Source organism: Bombina bombina, chromosome 8, assembly GCF_027579735.1.
Source record: "Bombina bombina isolate aBomBom1 chromosome 8, aBomBom1.pri, whole genome shotgun sequence".
In the NCBI taxonomy this organism is placed as follows: Eukaryota; Metazoa; Chordata; class Amphibia; order Anura; family Bombinatoridae; genus Bombina; species Bombina bombina.
The window spans coordinates 126,907,023-126,923,543 of record NC_069506.1 but is presented as its reverse complement, the minus strand read 5'-3'; the positions used below and the strand labels follow the sequence as shown (position 1 = coordinate 126,923,543).

Below are 16,521 nucleotides of genomic sequence, written 5' to 3'. Positions count from 1 at the left end.
TGAAATAATAGCAGTCAGTTTCCCTCACACGTGTGCGTTCCAGGTCCTGCCAGGGCACAGTGTCACACCAGTGCAAGTCATATCTGCTAAAACAGTAGTGTACATTTAAAAAAAAAAAAAAACCTTACACTACCTGAACGATACAACATCATACCTGATGTTTTAAAGCACGTTATTCCAAACAATTTAGGAATGTTAGGTGATTTATGCCCTTTATAGATTAAAACCGAACTCTGCATCAACTATGTAATTTTCCATGGGAGTTTGCCATAGATCCCCCTCCGGCATACCACAGTCCAGGTGTTAGTCCCCTTGAAACAACTTTTCCATCACTTTTGTGGCCAGAAAGAGTCCCTGTGGGTTTTAAAATTCGCCTGCCTATTGAAGTCTATGGCGGTTCGCCCGGTTCGCAAACTTTTGCGGAAGTTCGCGTTCACTGTTCGCGAATGCAAAATTTTAGGTTCGTGACATCACTAATCAAGTATCACTATTAGTATAATGATAGAGGCTTTCTCAATAGAAATATTTCTTCACAGGTTTATGTAGGTGCAGTTCCAAGTCTTGCTATTTCCATCAACTGCAGATCAGCTGCACTTTATAGATGGATCCAGATTCCTATTAAATCTCCCACTACATTTTATTTACAGTGGCTGCTGCTCAGCTGTGATTCTCCTGTGAATACATTTCCAGATGTTCACAACTTCACTTATTTGAGAAGTGGGCGTTCCCACATGGACCTTGCTGGGCGTATGGGAGGTAATAACCCTGCTAGGAGAGCGTGGTTATCATGAGGGAGGTTCCAGACAATAAATAACTGGAAGTAAGTTGAGCCTGTCTATTACACACAAATTAGAGAATTATAAGTAGCATTATCATGAGTGCAGGATTTATTTGCAGCGACATGGAAGGAGCTAAGAACATTGTTATGAATGTGGGCGTGTGAAGAATGATAAATGGGCGGGGCAATGTGATTTGGGCGGAGTCAGACATGGATGTGGTCGTCTGAACTAGTGAAAGAATTTGGGATGGGCGTGGCTTTGAGTTTCACTGTGGTTGCGCTTTTGCTTGGTACTAGCGTAGCTCTTCGGTACTGTCATGGCGCCCTCCTTGCTGGTGTCCTGGGGTCTTCTCCTCTGCTCCGGTTTGCTTCTCGGTAGTGATGTTCCTACCCCTCGCTTGGAGCCGTACGATTATCTGTTTGATAACGGCGTGGAGGCGTATTACCGGGGTGACTGGCACGCTGTCATCCTCCATATGGAGAAGGCACTGCGGAACCGGGAGCTGCTCCGGCGCCACCGCATCAGCTGCCGGCTACAATGCGCCAGCCTATTCGGCTTTGAGGACCTTCCCCCTAACTGGGTTCCAGTGACAGATCTCCGCTTTTTCCAAAATGTGCTGAAACGGGCTGAGTGTCTGAAGAGTTGTGAGATGGAGAAGAGCGGGGCTCTCTCTACCTTTTACATAACTAGTGAGGAGCTGGAACTGGAGTTCAGGAAAAGAAGTCCGTACAACTACCTTCAGGTGGCCTATTTCAAGGTAAACATCTGCTTACACCGCAGAGGCGACCCCAGCACCGTTATAAAGAGGCTCCGCGGGTGTTGTGAGACCAGCTGTGTCTCTATTTAACCCCTTGGCTACTCAGTGCTTTGCTGCCAATGATGACTGGTAGTACCTGCTTGTAGTAATAATAACTCTTTATTAAAGTATATGGCCAGTTATATACAGGTTATCACAGTCATATTGCACCATCCTCCTTTCCAATGTCTGCTGCAGGGGATATTAGTTTTCAACCTGGGGGATCCAAATGTAGGTTTTATTTAAATGGGAAATAAATGTTACATTAGTATAGGGGGACTGATCCCATATCCCACCCACCTCGTTTTACTCACTCGCAAACACTTTCACTTCCCTTATCTATTCATTGTGGGTTTTAAAATTGGAGGTACAATGACCATCACTTAGTTTACTAACACGTGTTTACTTATGGTCCATCCTACTTTATAACTAATGGGGAATTAAAGACTCATTGGGTGCTGCTAGTAACATAGGGACAGGATTAGGTGTTATCTGTATAAGAAGGTGATGGCCGAAACGTTTCACTCTAATGCATTTTGTAAAAGTATTTGTATTCCTTTCCAGATGTTTTGCAGCCAGAAACAGATGCGCTACTTATTTTCATTATATTATAAGCAAGCACAACAAGCACTGCATTTCTGTTCAGTTATGTTATTTAGTTATTTCTGTTGTTAACCTTTACATTTGTCTGGAATATTATATAGATATTCCTTTCTGAATGTTTGACAAGATTCTTTCCCTCCCCCATTCAAAGCACTGCCACGTATTGAGGTGGGGAAAGCCTCCAGAATAAGCTGTGGGCTGCCCCCTTCAAGAAGCTGGAAGAATTTTAAAGACACATTGTAAATTCTTTCACTAAACCAGTGACTGCAAGAAATCCTAGGAAAAGCTTTAATTCACTCACATTTGTATTGCTTTAGTTTTTATATTGTGCATTAACATTTGAGAAGTGTTTATCTATAGTCTGAAAGAAAGGTTAGACTTGTTTATTTTTACAGTAAAGGTTTTATATTTTTCCCAAATCAACATTTTCCCTAGGGAAGCTACTTTCATTTTAGTTTGTTCTTCTATTGTGATGGGAACACAAATGGAGTGTTTTAATATTTCCTCTGTATTTAAGCAGTAATCTGTGTATTTATGAATACATTGCTGCATATAGTTTCTTTAATTAGACAGTTTTTAGGTAGAACAAATGAGGGTAATAAGCCTATTGTCTAATCTCAACTCTGAGAAATATATTTACATTTTAGCAAATGTAATAGCCAGTGAAGGGTGTTTGCATACAGATAAACGACAGCACTGCGGAACCAGACGCGCTCCATATTGAGGATGACAGCCTGCCAGTCACACCAGTACTATGCCTCCACACTCTTGGCAGGGGTATCACCACCAATGGGGGCGATTTATCCAGCTGAGGCTGCAGCTCGCTTCTGGCGGGCTGAATTCCCCTCGCAGAATTAAGCGTTGCACACGAGCGCCATTTTGCGCTCGCATGCAATCCCGCCCCCTGCCTGCGCACAGCCAATCGCGTTTGGGCAAGAGCTGTCAACCTGCCTGGTCGGGCTAGACTGCAGAGATCGAAATTCACCACCTAAAGGGTAGGGAAGCAGCGGTCTAATGACCGCTGCTTGTTAAATACGGCCTGCAGGTTCTCTTGCAAGCCAGAGCATATGAGAAGACCGCAGACAGAGCATGCAGCTTTAAACAACATTCTAATTTACTTCTAGTATCAAATTTCTTGGTAATCTTCATATCTTTTGTTGAAAAGCAGGGACATAAGCCCATGAGAATGCACATGTCTGGGGCACTATATGGCAGCAGTTTTGCAAGAATGTTATCCATTTGCAAGGGCACTAGATAGCAGCGCTATTTCAACCTGGGTATCTCTCTTCAACAAAGATACCCATGGGAACTAAGCAAATTTGATAAAAGAAGTAAATTGGAAACCTTTTTCAAAATGATATACTCTTTGAATCACAAAAGGAAGTTTTGGGGTTTCATATCCCATTAAGATCATATGCAAAGGATAAACAGTGATTTCCCAAGTTACACTCCATAATTGAGATAATTAATAATATCACTAATGATATTTATGATGTCACTGATGATGTTGTATGATGTAAATTTTCTTTCTTTAAAGGGACAGTCAACACCAGAATTTTTGTTGTTTAAAAAGAAAGATAATCCCTTTATTACCCATTCCCCTGTTTTGCACAACCAATCTCTGTAATTATCGTGTATCTAAGCTTCTGCTGACTGCCCCCTTATTTCAGTTCTTTTGACAGACATGCAGTTTAGCCAATCAGTGCTCAGTCCTAGGTCACTTTACGTGCATTAGCTCAATGTTATCTATATGAAACATGTGAACTAATGCCCTCTAGTGGTTAAAATGTATTCAGATTAGAGGCAGTCTTCAAGGTCTAAGAAATTAGCATATGAACCTCCTAGTTTTAGCTTTCAACTAAGAATACCAAGAGAACAAAGCAAATTTGGTGATAAAAGTAAATTGGGAAGTTGTTTAAAATTGCATGCCCTATTTAAATCATGAAAGTTTTTTTTGGACTTGACTGTCCCTTTAATTGTGTGCAAATTGCACTAAACTATATATTTGCAAACACGTAAAAACATTTTTATTTTGCATACCTGGGGCGCGATCCGATATCGATCGCAGTTTGCGGCGCAAGCGAGGGAACCGGCGTCGCCCGCAGTTTCAGCTCGCAACTCGAGCCATCCCATATAGGTCGCCGTCAGATGCTAACGTGCCGTAAGTCTCACAAACCAGCGATGTCCAGAAATCTGCGTAAGTACAAATTTCTGGCGTCGCCAGTGACTTGCGCCACGTTAGAATCTGCCGGCGCCTATAAAACCTGACTAAAGTCTAAAACACCCGCACTGTCTAACACGCCTCCCTAACATAGCCCGCACTGTCTAACACGCCTCCCTAACATAGCCCGCACTGTCTAACCCTCTATCCGCTATCCCCCCTCACTAGCCTAACAATAAAAAAGCTATTAACCCCTAAACCGCCGCTCCTTTACCCCGCCGCAACCTAATAAAGTTATTAACCCCTAAACCGCCGCTCCCGTACCCCGCCGCCAGCTATATTATATCTATAACCCCCTAAAGTGAGCCCCTAACACCGCCGCCATCTATATTAAAATTATTAACCCCTAATGTAAGCCCCTTACACCGCCGCCATCTCTATTAAAATGATTAACCCCTAATTTAATCTACCTACCCCGCCGCCAGCTATATTATCTATATTAACCCTAAGTATATTATAGTTAATATAGGTATTACATTATATATATATTAACTATATTAACCCTAATTATATTAGGGTTAATATAGTTACTATAGTATTTATATTAACTATATTAACTCTATCTAACCCTAACTAAATTTATATTAAATTAATCTAATTAATTTATAAACTAAAATATTCCTATTTAAATCTAAATACTTACCTATAAAATAAACCCTAAGATAGCTACAATATAATTAATAATTACATTGTAGCTATGTTAGGGTTAATATTTATTTTACAGGTAAATTGTTAATTATTTTAACTAGGTATAATAGATATTAAATAGTTATTAACTATTTAATATCTACCTAGTTAAAATAATTACCCAATTACCTGTAAAATAAATCCTAACCTAAGTTATAAATACACCTACACTATCAATAAATTAAATAAAGTACATACATCTATCTAAAAATACAATTAAATTAACTAAACTAAATTACAAAAAAAAACAAACACTAAATTACAAAAAATAAAAAAAAGATTACAAGATTTTTAAGCTAATTACACCTATTCTAAGCCCCCTAATAAAATAATAAACCCCCAAAATAAAAAAAATTCCCTGCCCTATTCTAAATTAAACATATTTCAAAGCTCTTTACCTTACCAGCCCTTAAAAGGGCCTTTTGTGGGGCATGCCCCAAAGAATTCAGCTCTTTTGCATTCAACAAATACAATCCCCCCCCCCCCCCATTACAACCCACCACCCACATACCCCTATTCTAAACCCACCCAAACCCCCCTTAAAAAAGCCTAACACTACCCCCCTGAAGATCTCCCTACCTTGTCTTCACCACACCGGGCCGAACTCCTGATCCGATCCGGGCGATGTCGTCCTCCAAGCGGCAAAGAAGAATTCTTCCTCCGGCGATGTCATCCTCCAAGCGGCAAAGAAGAATTCTTCCTCCGGCGATGTCATCCTCCAAGCGGCAAAGAAGAATTCTTCCTCCGGCGACGTCTTCCTCCAAGCGGCAGCAAAGTCTTCATTCTTCCGGCGGCATCTTCAATCTTCTTTCTTCGCTCCGCCGCCGCGGAGCATCCATCCCGGCCGACTGCTAAACTTGGAATGAGGTACCTTTTAAATGACGTCATCCAAGATGGCGTCCGCCGAATTCCGATTGGCTGATAGGATTCTATCAGCCAATCGGAATTAAGTTAAAAAAATCTGATTGGCTGATTGAATCAGCCAATCAGATTCAAGTTCAATCCGATTGGCTGATCCAATCAGCCAATCAGATTGAGCTCGCATTCTATTGGCTGTTCCGATCAGCCAATAGAATGCAAGCTCAATCTGATAAAGGAATTAAATTGCAAATTTTTTTTTCAGCCAATAGAATGCAAGCTCAATCTGATAAAGGAATTAAATTGCAAATTTTTTTAAATAGTTTTTATTGTTTTAAAAGATAAATGAACATAAGAGCATCAAAAGCATGTACATACATATCAATAGTACATACAACAGGAATAACAGGATTAACCAGAGGTAGTATTATATAAAACAATCACATAAAATAAGGAGCACAAGAGAGAGAATGCTGGATGTTTAAGTCCATGTTCGGTGTCTGTTGGTCAATGATCTTATTCCCACCTCTCCATGGGTGGGTGCAAAAGTCCATTTGTTGTGGAAAAAAGACCCATATTATTAATAACCCATATAAGTCAGCAAACTCCTTAGTGTATAGAGGTTTCATCATCATAAATGTTCATACCAAAATTATAGCTTAAACATAGAATATGACAATCAGAAATGTTAACCAGATTATACATAGAAAAAAGAAAAAAAAAAGAAACTGTGTCAAGCTATCCAAAAAGGAGAAAAAGAGAAGAAGAAGAAGAAAAAAAAAAAAAAAAAAAAAAAAAAAAAAAAAGAGGGGGGTATACACCGACAAGGGATAGGAGCGGGGGAGATTGGGAGGGTTCAGATAAGGGGAAGAAAGGGGGAATGGGCAGGAGGACATTAGTAGCACCGGTTACAGCTAACCCGAGGAACCTAAAGTCCCCACAGTGTTTGTAGGGGGAATTACTTTGGGCGAAATGCCCAAATTTGGGACTGAAGGTCTGTGGACCCGTGGACATGGGAGACATAGGACTCCATTCTTTTAACAAAATCCAGTATGTCCATCACTTGTTCCCACGAAGGGACAGTGCGTTGCAGCCACATACGCGCTACAGCTAATTTAACAGCTAGAAATAGGTAAATACAGAATAGTTTCTGAGGTAGAGTCAATTTCCTAGGCAAGATGTGGAACAGGCATGAACTAGGGGACAGAGGTAAGTGGATATTCCCTGAAGAGCAGTATCGGATTGATTTTTGCCAGAGCGGCTGAATCTGACTGCAAGACCACCAAATATGTTGGGGCGTTCCCAACTCCTCGCAGCCCCTCCAACATTTGGGTGAATTGGCTGCCGAGATTTTAAACAAGCGGATAGGAGTCATATGCCATTGTAGTATAACCTTGAGAAATAACTCGTACAGGGTTATGCAGTGTATAGCTTTCTTGGTTAATTGGACAGCCATCCGCCATTGTTGTGGTTCGTTTGAAACCATCAGGGAAGATTCCCATCGCCGTACTGGAGGGGATTTATAGAAAACTGGAGGCTTCATGAGCGTAAGATACGAGATGGACAGAAGTTTACCGGGGGATGTCATAGAGTCCCAGCGAACTTCCCAAGCGGTTTTAGGCCTTAGTGGGCCCGCACCAAAGCCCCACGAGAGGAGAAGGCTACGTAGTCTCCAGAATTCAAAGTGCAATCGAGGAGGCGGATTAAACTTCCGTAGAAAGTCCTGGTAGTTTAGTAGCTTATCCCCTGCATAGAAATCTGCTATTCTAGTCAACCCCAAAGCGAACCATAAGTTGGGATGGGAGTCTGGCAGTGACAATAGCAGCCCCCTAAGGGAATGCGATGGCGAGGGATGCGGCGCTACGGTCGAAAGGTTGCGAACCTTATCCCAAAACTGCAAATTTGATTTGACAATAGGATTAGTCAAAAGGGCTGGCGTCCTAGAGTGTTTAGGGATCCACACTAGATCTTGTAGGGTGAATCCAGCCGGGAGGGATGCTTGTTCAATCTCTGCCCATCGACTCTCCAACGGCAGCTTCCATTGGGTTATATGAGAGAGTCTGGCAGCCTCATGGTATTTTAGGATATTGGGGGCAGCCGCCCCACCAGCCAGAAGAGGTTGTTGTAGAATATTAGTGGCAAGTCTCGGAACCTTATTGCGCCAAATGAATTTGTTACATAGTTGTTGGAATTTGTAAATTGTAGATCTAGGAATCGGGATGGGTAGGGAGCGGAATAGGTAGGTAAGCTTTGGTAGGAGGCTCATTTTGAAGGCCGCAATTCGACCCAGCCATGACAGTGACGGGACATTCCAAGTGTCGGTCGATTTTTCAATAGTTGACAATAAGGGATTGAAATTCAATTCTATCATCTTCGGAATACTATGTGAGAGATAAACCCCGAGATGTTTGATATGAGTCGTAGACCACACGAACTTATAAGTGCGTTTCAGTTCATTAAGAGTCCCGTCTGAAATGTTAATAGCATACGCCTCAGTCTTGAGGACATTTAGCTTGTAGTAACTGACTAAGGAGAATTTATTCAGTAGGGAAAATAGATGGGGAAGAGAAGTAATAGGATCCGACACAAGCACTGTTAGATCGTCTGCAAACAAAGCAGTCTTCTGCTCCGTGTGATGGATACATACCCCTCGGATTAAGGGGCATGACCGGATGGCCTCGGCTAAGGGTTCCATCATGAGGGCAAAAATAAGTGGGGACATTGGACATCCTTGTCTCGTGCCGTTCGTTATTGAGAAAGTTCTGGAGCAAAACCCCAGACCCCTGACTACTGCCGACGGGGTAGAGTAAAGAGCCGCGATTGCCGTGATGAAGGGTTCCGGAAGACCAAAGCGCCGCAGCACAGCAAACATATATTTCCAGTTCACCCTGTCGAAGGCCTTCTCAGCGTCCAACGACAGGGTGACACAGGGCAAGTGGGAACCATGAGCTTCAAGGTAGACATTCAGGAGACGTCTTGTATTGTCTGGGCCTTGCCGGTGTAGGACAAAGCCCACCTGATCTGGTCTGACCAGCGCTGGTAGTAAAGAATTGAGGTGCGAGGCTAAAATCTTAGCGTACAGCTTAACGTCTAGGTTCAACAGTGAAATCGGCCTATAGCTGCCACAAAGGGTCAAGTCCTTTCCCTGCTTCGGGAGAGTAATGATAGTGGCCTGTAAAAATTCGGACGAAAAGGTGCCCCGTTCGCTTGCTAGCGTAAAGAAACGTCCTAGAATGGGAAGTAGTTGGGTTTGAAACTTTTTATAAAATAGATCAGAGAAGCCGTCTGGTCCTGGTGATTTAAAGGCCTTAAGAGATTTGATAGCTTTTTTAATTTCTATTAGTGAAATGGGATTCTGCAAAGAGTCAATGCAGTCTTGTGGGACCGAAGGGAGGTTCAGCGAGGCTAAAAATGTCTCAATATTCTCAGATGTTGGAGGACAAATTGAGCCGTCCTGTTGTAGATTATAGAGGGCGGCATAGTAATCTGCAAAAGCATTGCCAATATCTGTGGGTTTTATAACACATCGTCCATCTATCTTCAGCATGGGGATGCGTGCTGCCGCCGTTTTCTGGCGTAACCTATTGGCCAATAATCTATCAGCTTTATTACCCTTATGGTAGTATATTTCTTTAAGCCGTAGAAGTCTCACGGCTGTCCTTTCGGACTCCAACTGTACTATACGGGCCTTAAGATCCACTAGTTGCTTGGACAGTGTATCTGTGGGGTTCATTTTATGTTCTCCAGAAATCTTTCGGAGGCTCATAGTAAGTTGTGCAAGGGTTTCTCCTTTGCGTTTTTTTCTCGGCTGCTGCTATTTTTATAAACGACCCTCGGATATATGCTTTCAGTGCAGCCCATAAAGTGAAGTCGTCAACTTCACCATTGTCATTAGAAGCTAGAAACTCGGTAATGTCTTCAGCAATGGAAGCCTCCGTTCCAGGATTGGAAAACAAGTGAGGATGCAAGCGCCATGTTGCCGCTCGTTGAAGTTCTATGGAGGATCGTAAATTAATATATACAGGATCATGGTCGGACCACGGGCATTGAGGAATCCAAGTACGAGTCACACCATCCAGAAGACCCGGGTCACAGAAGAAAAAATCTAACCGCGAATATGAGCGATGTACTGGAGAGAAATAAGTATAATCCCGAGCAGTCGAGTTAATGGCGCGCCAGATGTCAAATAGGTTGAAGCGGTAGATTAAATTGCAAAGTTTAATTTTGACTTTATGTCTCTCTAAAAACAGACCAGTATAAACCAGAGGACATTGGATCTAGTCTGCAATTCAGTGTTATTAAAAGATTTAATACTAGAAAAAAAGAATGGTTGTTTTAATTGCTTAACATTTGTTTATTTGTGTTTTGTATTGAACCATTGATTTGTTTTAGATTTTAGATCTAAAGCAAAATGAAACTTTCATGATTCAGATAGAGCATGCAATTTTAATCAACTTTCCAATTTACTTGTATTAACTACTTTGTTTTTTCGTGTGGTATCCTTTGTTGAAAAACATAGCTGGATAGGAGCAGCAATGCACTACTGGGAGCTAGCTGTTGATTTGTCGATGCACATATATATCTGTTGTCATTGGCTCACCTGATGTGTTCAGTTAGATCTAGGGCTGCAACTAACGATTATATATAATTGATTAGTTGGCCGATTTTTTTTATTTTTTCGATTAATCGGATAAAAAAATACAATTTTTAGATTATTTAAAGGGACAGTCTACACCAAAATTTGTATTGTTTAAAAAGATAATAATCCCTTTATTATCCATTCTCCTGTTTTGCATAACAAACACTGTTACATAATAAGCTTTTTAGCTCTGTGATTACCTTGTTTATAAGCCTCTGCAGAATGCCCCCTTAACTCATTTCTTTTGACAGACTTGAAATTTAGCCATTCAATAGTGACTCATACATAACTCCACGGGATTGAGCACAATGCACTGAGATAAGAGGCGGCCTTCAACAATTTAGAAATCAGTTAGAGCTTACCTAGGTTTAGTTTTCAACAAAGAATACCAAGGGGACATAACAAGTTTGATGACAAAAGTAAATTGGAAAGTTGTTTAAATTAGTATACAAATGAGTAGCAGGGGGCGCTAATGCGTAACCAAGAGCCCTAACACCATATAAAAAAAGCACTTAGTACTTACAATCTGTCTGACGTCAGAGGAAAGCAACACCGGTCAGGATTCTGAATGGTCCATTTGTATAGGAAGCAGTTGGCGCGATAGCTGTATGCGGCAGGGGTAAAACACGCGGTTATTAGACACAGACACTATTCAGTGTGGCGGTAGCCAGGATAGCACCCGGAAGTGCGAGGGATAAGAAGGAACAACCCTATAATCCAGTGGTGTGACTAAACAGGATTTCTTACAACCAAATAATCGACCACCAACTAATCGATAATGAGAATCATTGACAAAAATATTCATTATTGATTAGTTGTTTCAGCCCTAGGATCCCAGTAGTCCATTGCTGCTCCTTCAACAAAGAATGTTAAGAAAAGAAAGCAATTTTTGAAAATAGAAGTGAATTAAAAATGGTTTAAAATTGTCTGCTCTATCTGAACCATGAAAGAAAAACATTGGGTATCATGTTTAACTACTATGAGTAGTTTCATTGCCTGTAACCTGTTGAACGTTACATCCCTGACCTTTACTTCAGTACTTCCCACCTTTCACCCCAAACCCATGTGATTTGCAGGTGTTCTATCAGAATAGCAAACTTATTAGAACAGCAAACAGAAGTGACGTTCCGTCAGCTGTTTGATAAAAAAAAATATGCACTGTGCATGCGCTCCTCAGTTTGCTAATCTGATTACTATTCTGACAGAACACCGCAACAGCGGCCAACACGACTCCAACACAGAACACTTACCAATAAGAGTGCTGAATAATGCACAAGTGTTTCAAATACCATGTATTGCTTATTCTAGTAAATTTTTAAAAAAACATTTCTATGCTAATTTCTCAAAATCAATGCATAATTTTGCATGTTCTAATTGGAAATAAAATGACGACTTTTAAGCTTGCGCTTCCATGTGCGCATGCGCACACAAGCTTTTACATAATCTAAAAACAAGGCAGCATTTTTTCAAGAGTACATCTTACTGGGTATTCGTGAATTTGCATCACTTAGTTACCATGTTTATTTTATATTTTTTTTGGTAGTTACCATGTTTATTTAAATTTTCCCATCACTATATATTTAATTTAAAAACAACTGTAACTATAAAATTCTTAGAGCGTGCCTCACAACAAATGGTGCATGCGCTATTGCACTAGACTTGTGTTGGCCGCTGTTGTGGTGTTCTATCAGAATAGCAAACATCAGATCAGCAAACTGAGGGGTGCATGTGCAGTGCGTAATTTTTATCAAGCAGCTGACCGAACGTCACCTCTTTTGCTGTCCTGATAAGATTGCTATTCTGATAGACCACAGGCATATTTATACTCTGCAAATACCTTCAAGAGAACCAAGTTTAGACTGGCATGCTAGAATTGTACACCTTATTCTTCCCTTATATTTATATCTCTTCTGAACTGTGAATGTGGGATAGGCTGTACCTACATAGGACATTGAACACTAAATAAATCGTTGCTTGAATGATGTATTCAGAACAAAGATTAGCCTGAGAATAATTTTTACACGTATTTCTAAAAATTATATTAGTTGTTTAAATATTGACAAAATAAGTGTAAAGTAAATGTTCATAAAGCATTGACCACCGCCATATTGTTACTTAGGTTACACTGAGGCCAATTAGGAATGGTTATAAATGGCTTACTAGAGTGTGCAACCAATGACTGTGTTGAATATAGCTGTGTCTGCACTTCCATGTTTAACATGAATTGGAAAGCCCACAATATTCAGAATTTTATTATAGGAAAAGAGAACAGTGCACAATAAATAATGAAATCATATTGCAACGTTGTTTTACTACATGTAATTAAACAATGTATATTAAAGGGACACTGTAACCAAAAAATTTCTTTTGTGATTCAGATTGAGCATGAAATTTTAAGCAACTTTCTAATTTACTCCTATTATCAAATTTTCTTCATTCTCTTGGTATCTTTATTTGAAATGCAAGAATGTAAGTTTAGATGCCGGCCCATTTTTGGTGAACAACCTGGGTTGTCCTTGCTGATTGGTGGATAAATTCATCCACGAATAAAAAATTGCTGTCCAGAGTACTGAAGCCAAAAAAAAGCTTAGATGCCTTCTTTTTCAAATAATGATAGCAAGAGAACGAAGGAAAATTGATAATAGGAGTAAATTAGAAAGTTGCTTAAAATTGCATGCTCAACCTGAATCACGAAAGAAATTTTTTGGGTACAGTGTCCCTTTAATATCTTGAGTGTTTAATGTCCCTGTAAGGGACATAAGGAATACTGAGTTGGAAAGTAATTTACTCTAGGAATATTGGACTGTGGAATATCTGGGACCAGCTAGTTTTTTTAAATTAGGAAGACTTTTTAATACATTTTGAAACTTATTTCATGCCCAATCAGTTTGACACATCTTAAAAGTTGGCACCAACTATTCATTAATATTAATTTATGGACTGATTTATAGAAGTTTAATGCCAAGCGTATTGGTCTTGTTTTTTTAATCTTAAATGTGTTAACATACGGCTAGATTTAGAGTTGGGCGGTAGCTGTCAAAACCAGCGTTAGAGGCTCCTAACGCTGGTTTTGGGCTACCGCTGGTATTTAGAGTCAGTCATTAAAGGGTCTAACGCTCACTTTGCAGCCGCGACTTTTCCATACCGCAGATCCCCTTACGTCAATTGCGTATCCTATCTTTTCAATGGGATCTTTCTAACGCCGGTATTTAGAGTCGTGTCTGAAGTGAGCGTTAGAATTCTAACGACAAGACTCCAGCCGCAGAAAAAAGTCAGTAGTTAAGAGCTTTCTGGGCTAACGCCGGTTTATAAAGCTCTTAACTACTGTGCTCTAAAGTACACTAACACCCATAAACTACCTATGTACCCCTAAACCGAGGTCCCCCCACATCGCCGCCACTCTATTAAAATTGTTTAACCCCTAATCTGCGGACCGCACGCCGCTGCCACCTACATTATCCCTATGAACCCCTAATCTGCTGCCCCTAACACCGCCGACCCCTATATTATATTTATTAACCCCTAATCTGCCGCCCCCGCTATCGCTGACCCCTGCATATTATTATTAACCCCTAATCTGCCGCTCCGTACACCGCTGCAACCTACATTATAGTTATGTACCCCTAATCTGCTGTGCCTAACACAGCCGACCCCTATATTATATTTATTAACCCCTAATCTGCCCTCCTCACCGTCGCCTCCACCTGCCTACACTTATTAACCCCTAATCTTCCGAGCGGACCGCACCGCTACTATAATAAAGTTATTAACCCCTAATCCGCCTCACTCCCGCATCAATAACCCTAAAATAAATAGTATTAACCCCTAATCTGCCCTCCCTAACATCGCCAACACCTAACTTCAAGTATTAACCCCTAATCTGCCGATCGGAGCTCACCACTATTCTAATACATTTTTTAACCTCTAAAGCTAAGTCTAACCCTAACACCCCCCTAAGTTAAATATAATTTAAATCTAACGAAATAAATTAACTATTATTAAATAAATTATTCCTATTTAAAGCTAAATACTTACCAGTAAAATAAACCCTAATATAGCTACAATATAAATTATAATTATATTGTAGCTATTTTAGGATTAATATTTATTTTACAGGTAACTTTGTAATTATTTTAACCAGGTACAATAGCTATTAAATAGTTAAGAACTATTTAATAGTTACCTAGTTAAAATAATTACAAAATTACCTGTAAAATAAATCCTAACCTAAGTTACAATTAAACCTAACACTACACTATCAATAAATAAATTAAATAAAATTCCTACAAATAAATACAATGAAATAAACTAACTAAAGTACTGTTACGGTACCAACAGTGTACCAAGGGTTAATACCAGATGAACAATGTCCTGCATAGGGAATCAGCAATTCACAACCCAGCCAGTTTCAGGTTTAAAACAGAATGACATTTATTAAAGGCTAGATGCCTAGTATTTATACAGGTTTTACCCCAGATGGGGGGGTTGAAAGACTCTTGTACATTTAGATAAAAAGGGGAAGACGCCCTTTTATGAAACAGTAGAATTACATTACTTAAATACTTTACTTAGGCAGATAACAACTTAAACACATTTGGCTTGTCTTATCACCTAGCGTCTGCTCTCTGAGGGTGATTAAACAATGGCCTGTTTATTACTTAAATGTAATTATAGCACACAATAGCTGAGGCCAGAAAACCTGTCTTTAGAAATTAGATTCTTAGCTAAACACAATTAACTCCTTCAGTCCTGACAGAAGGGTCTGTCACATATCTCCCCCCTTGTGGAACACTCCGGCAGACCCGGCTTGACCCTTTGGCGGGTCAACCTGGGGATGACCGGACTAGGAGGTGGTAGGCATGTCAGTTTGCCAGGACAATCCATCTGTATTCCCGTTATGAGAGAGAATTCCTGTCCATACAAAGAAGGGTTCAACTTCCTCAGTGCCCAGACTAGGGCTAAACAGTCCTTCAAAATCCCATCAGCTTCTTTACGAGTTTTCTGTACCTGCTCTTTATAGGTATCCACAATCCCTTCATACTGACATAGGGTGCCCTTGAGTTGCTGCACCTCACTATGAGCCAGCGTCAGCTTCTCCTCAAGTGTCGCTAAGTTTGTCTTTAAGGTTTCATGTCCCACTCTCAAGCTGGTGTTTTCTGCAGTCTGTCGGTGCAGCTTGTCTAGCAGAGATTCACGTTCTAAACGTGCTTTTTCCTCTGCGCTCCTCTTCTCCTTCATCAGCGCATTGTAACGGGACTTCCACGTATCAATAGCGGATAGAGATTTACTGAGCTCAGCGTCCTGTGGCTTAGCAGCAGGGGGGTCAGTCTCTGCTGCACGGATCTGGGCACGGGTAGTCAAAGAGTTAACATCAGCGGGACCCATAGGAGCGTAGGCAGAAACAAGGGGGGCCAAGTCATTTCCAAGAAGAACATCAGCAGGTAAGTCCTTCTTGACCCCCACATTCACAGGTCTAGCGCCCACTCCCCAATCCAAATGTACCCTGGCAACAGGTAGGCTGAACACATCGCCCCCTGCTACCCTCACAGCCACAGTGTCTCCAGTGTACTGTTTCTCAGACACCAAGTTCTTTTGAAGCAAGGTCATGGTAGCACCAGTATCCCGTAGACCACTGACCTTCTTCCCATTCACTTTAACCAGTTGCCGGTTATTCCGGTGGGCAGCTTGCACAAGGTTTGCCTCATGTAGGATGCTCCAGCATTCTTGCGCCTCTGCGTAGCGGGCCGCAGGCTGAGGATTACGTGGGATTCCGCCGGCGTGTCTTCTCCAGGACTGCGCTTGGTTCGCTGCGTTTAGGGGACACTCTGGTCTTTTGTGCCCTAGTTGCTTACATCTAAAGCACCGAATAGGTTGTGAGTAGCACCGCGAATTGAACCGGGCTCTCTGAGGGTAGTTCGTGGCCGGAGGCCGTGTGGTA

At 41.0% G+C, this 16,521-nt stretch overlaps 1 protein-coding gene across 1 annotated transcript in view; it reads left to right on the top strand.

Annotated features, from left to right (window-relative positions):
- Positions 1-1,060: 1,060 nt before the first annotated feature.
- P3H1 (prolyl 3-hydroxylase 1) overlaps positions 1,061-16,521 on the top strand; it is a 92,517-nt gene continuing 77,056 nt past the window's right edge. Inside the window, exon 1 of the mRNA XM_053690568.1 lies at positions 1,061-1,536. Within this exon, the coding sequence (XP_053546543.1) occupies positions 1,096-1,536 (441 nt within the window). The 5' untranslated portion in view covers positions 1,061-1,095. The remainder of the gene's footprint in view (positions 1,537-16,521) is intronic.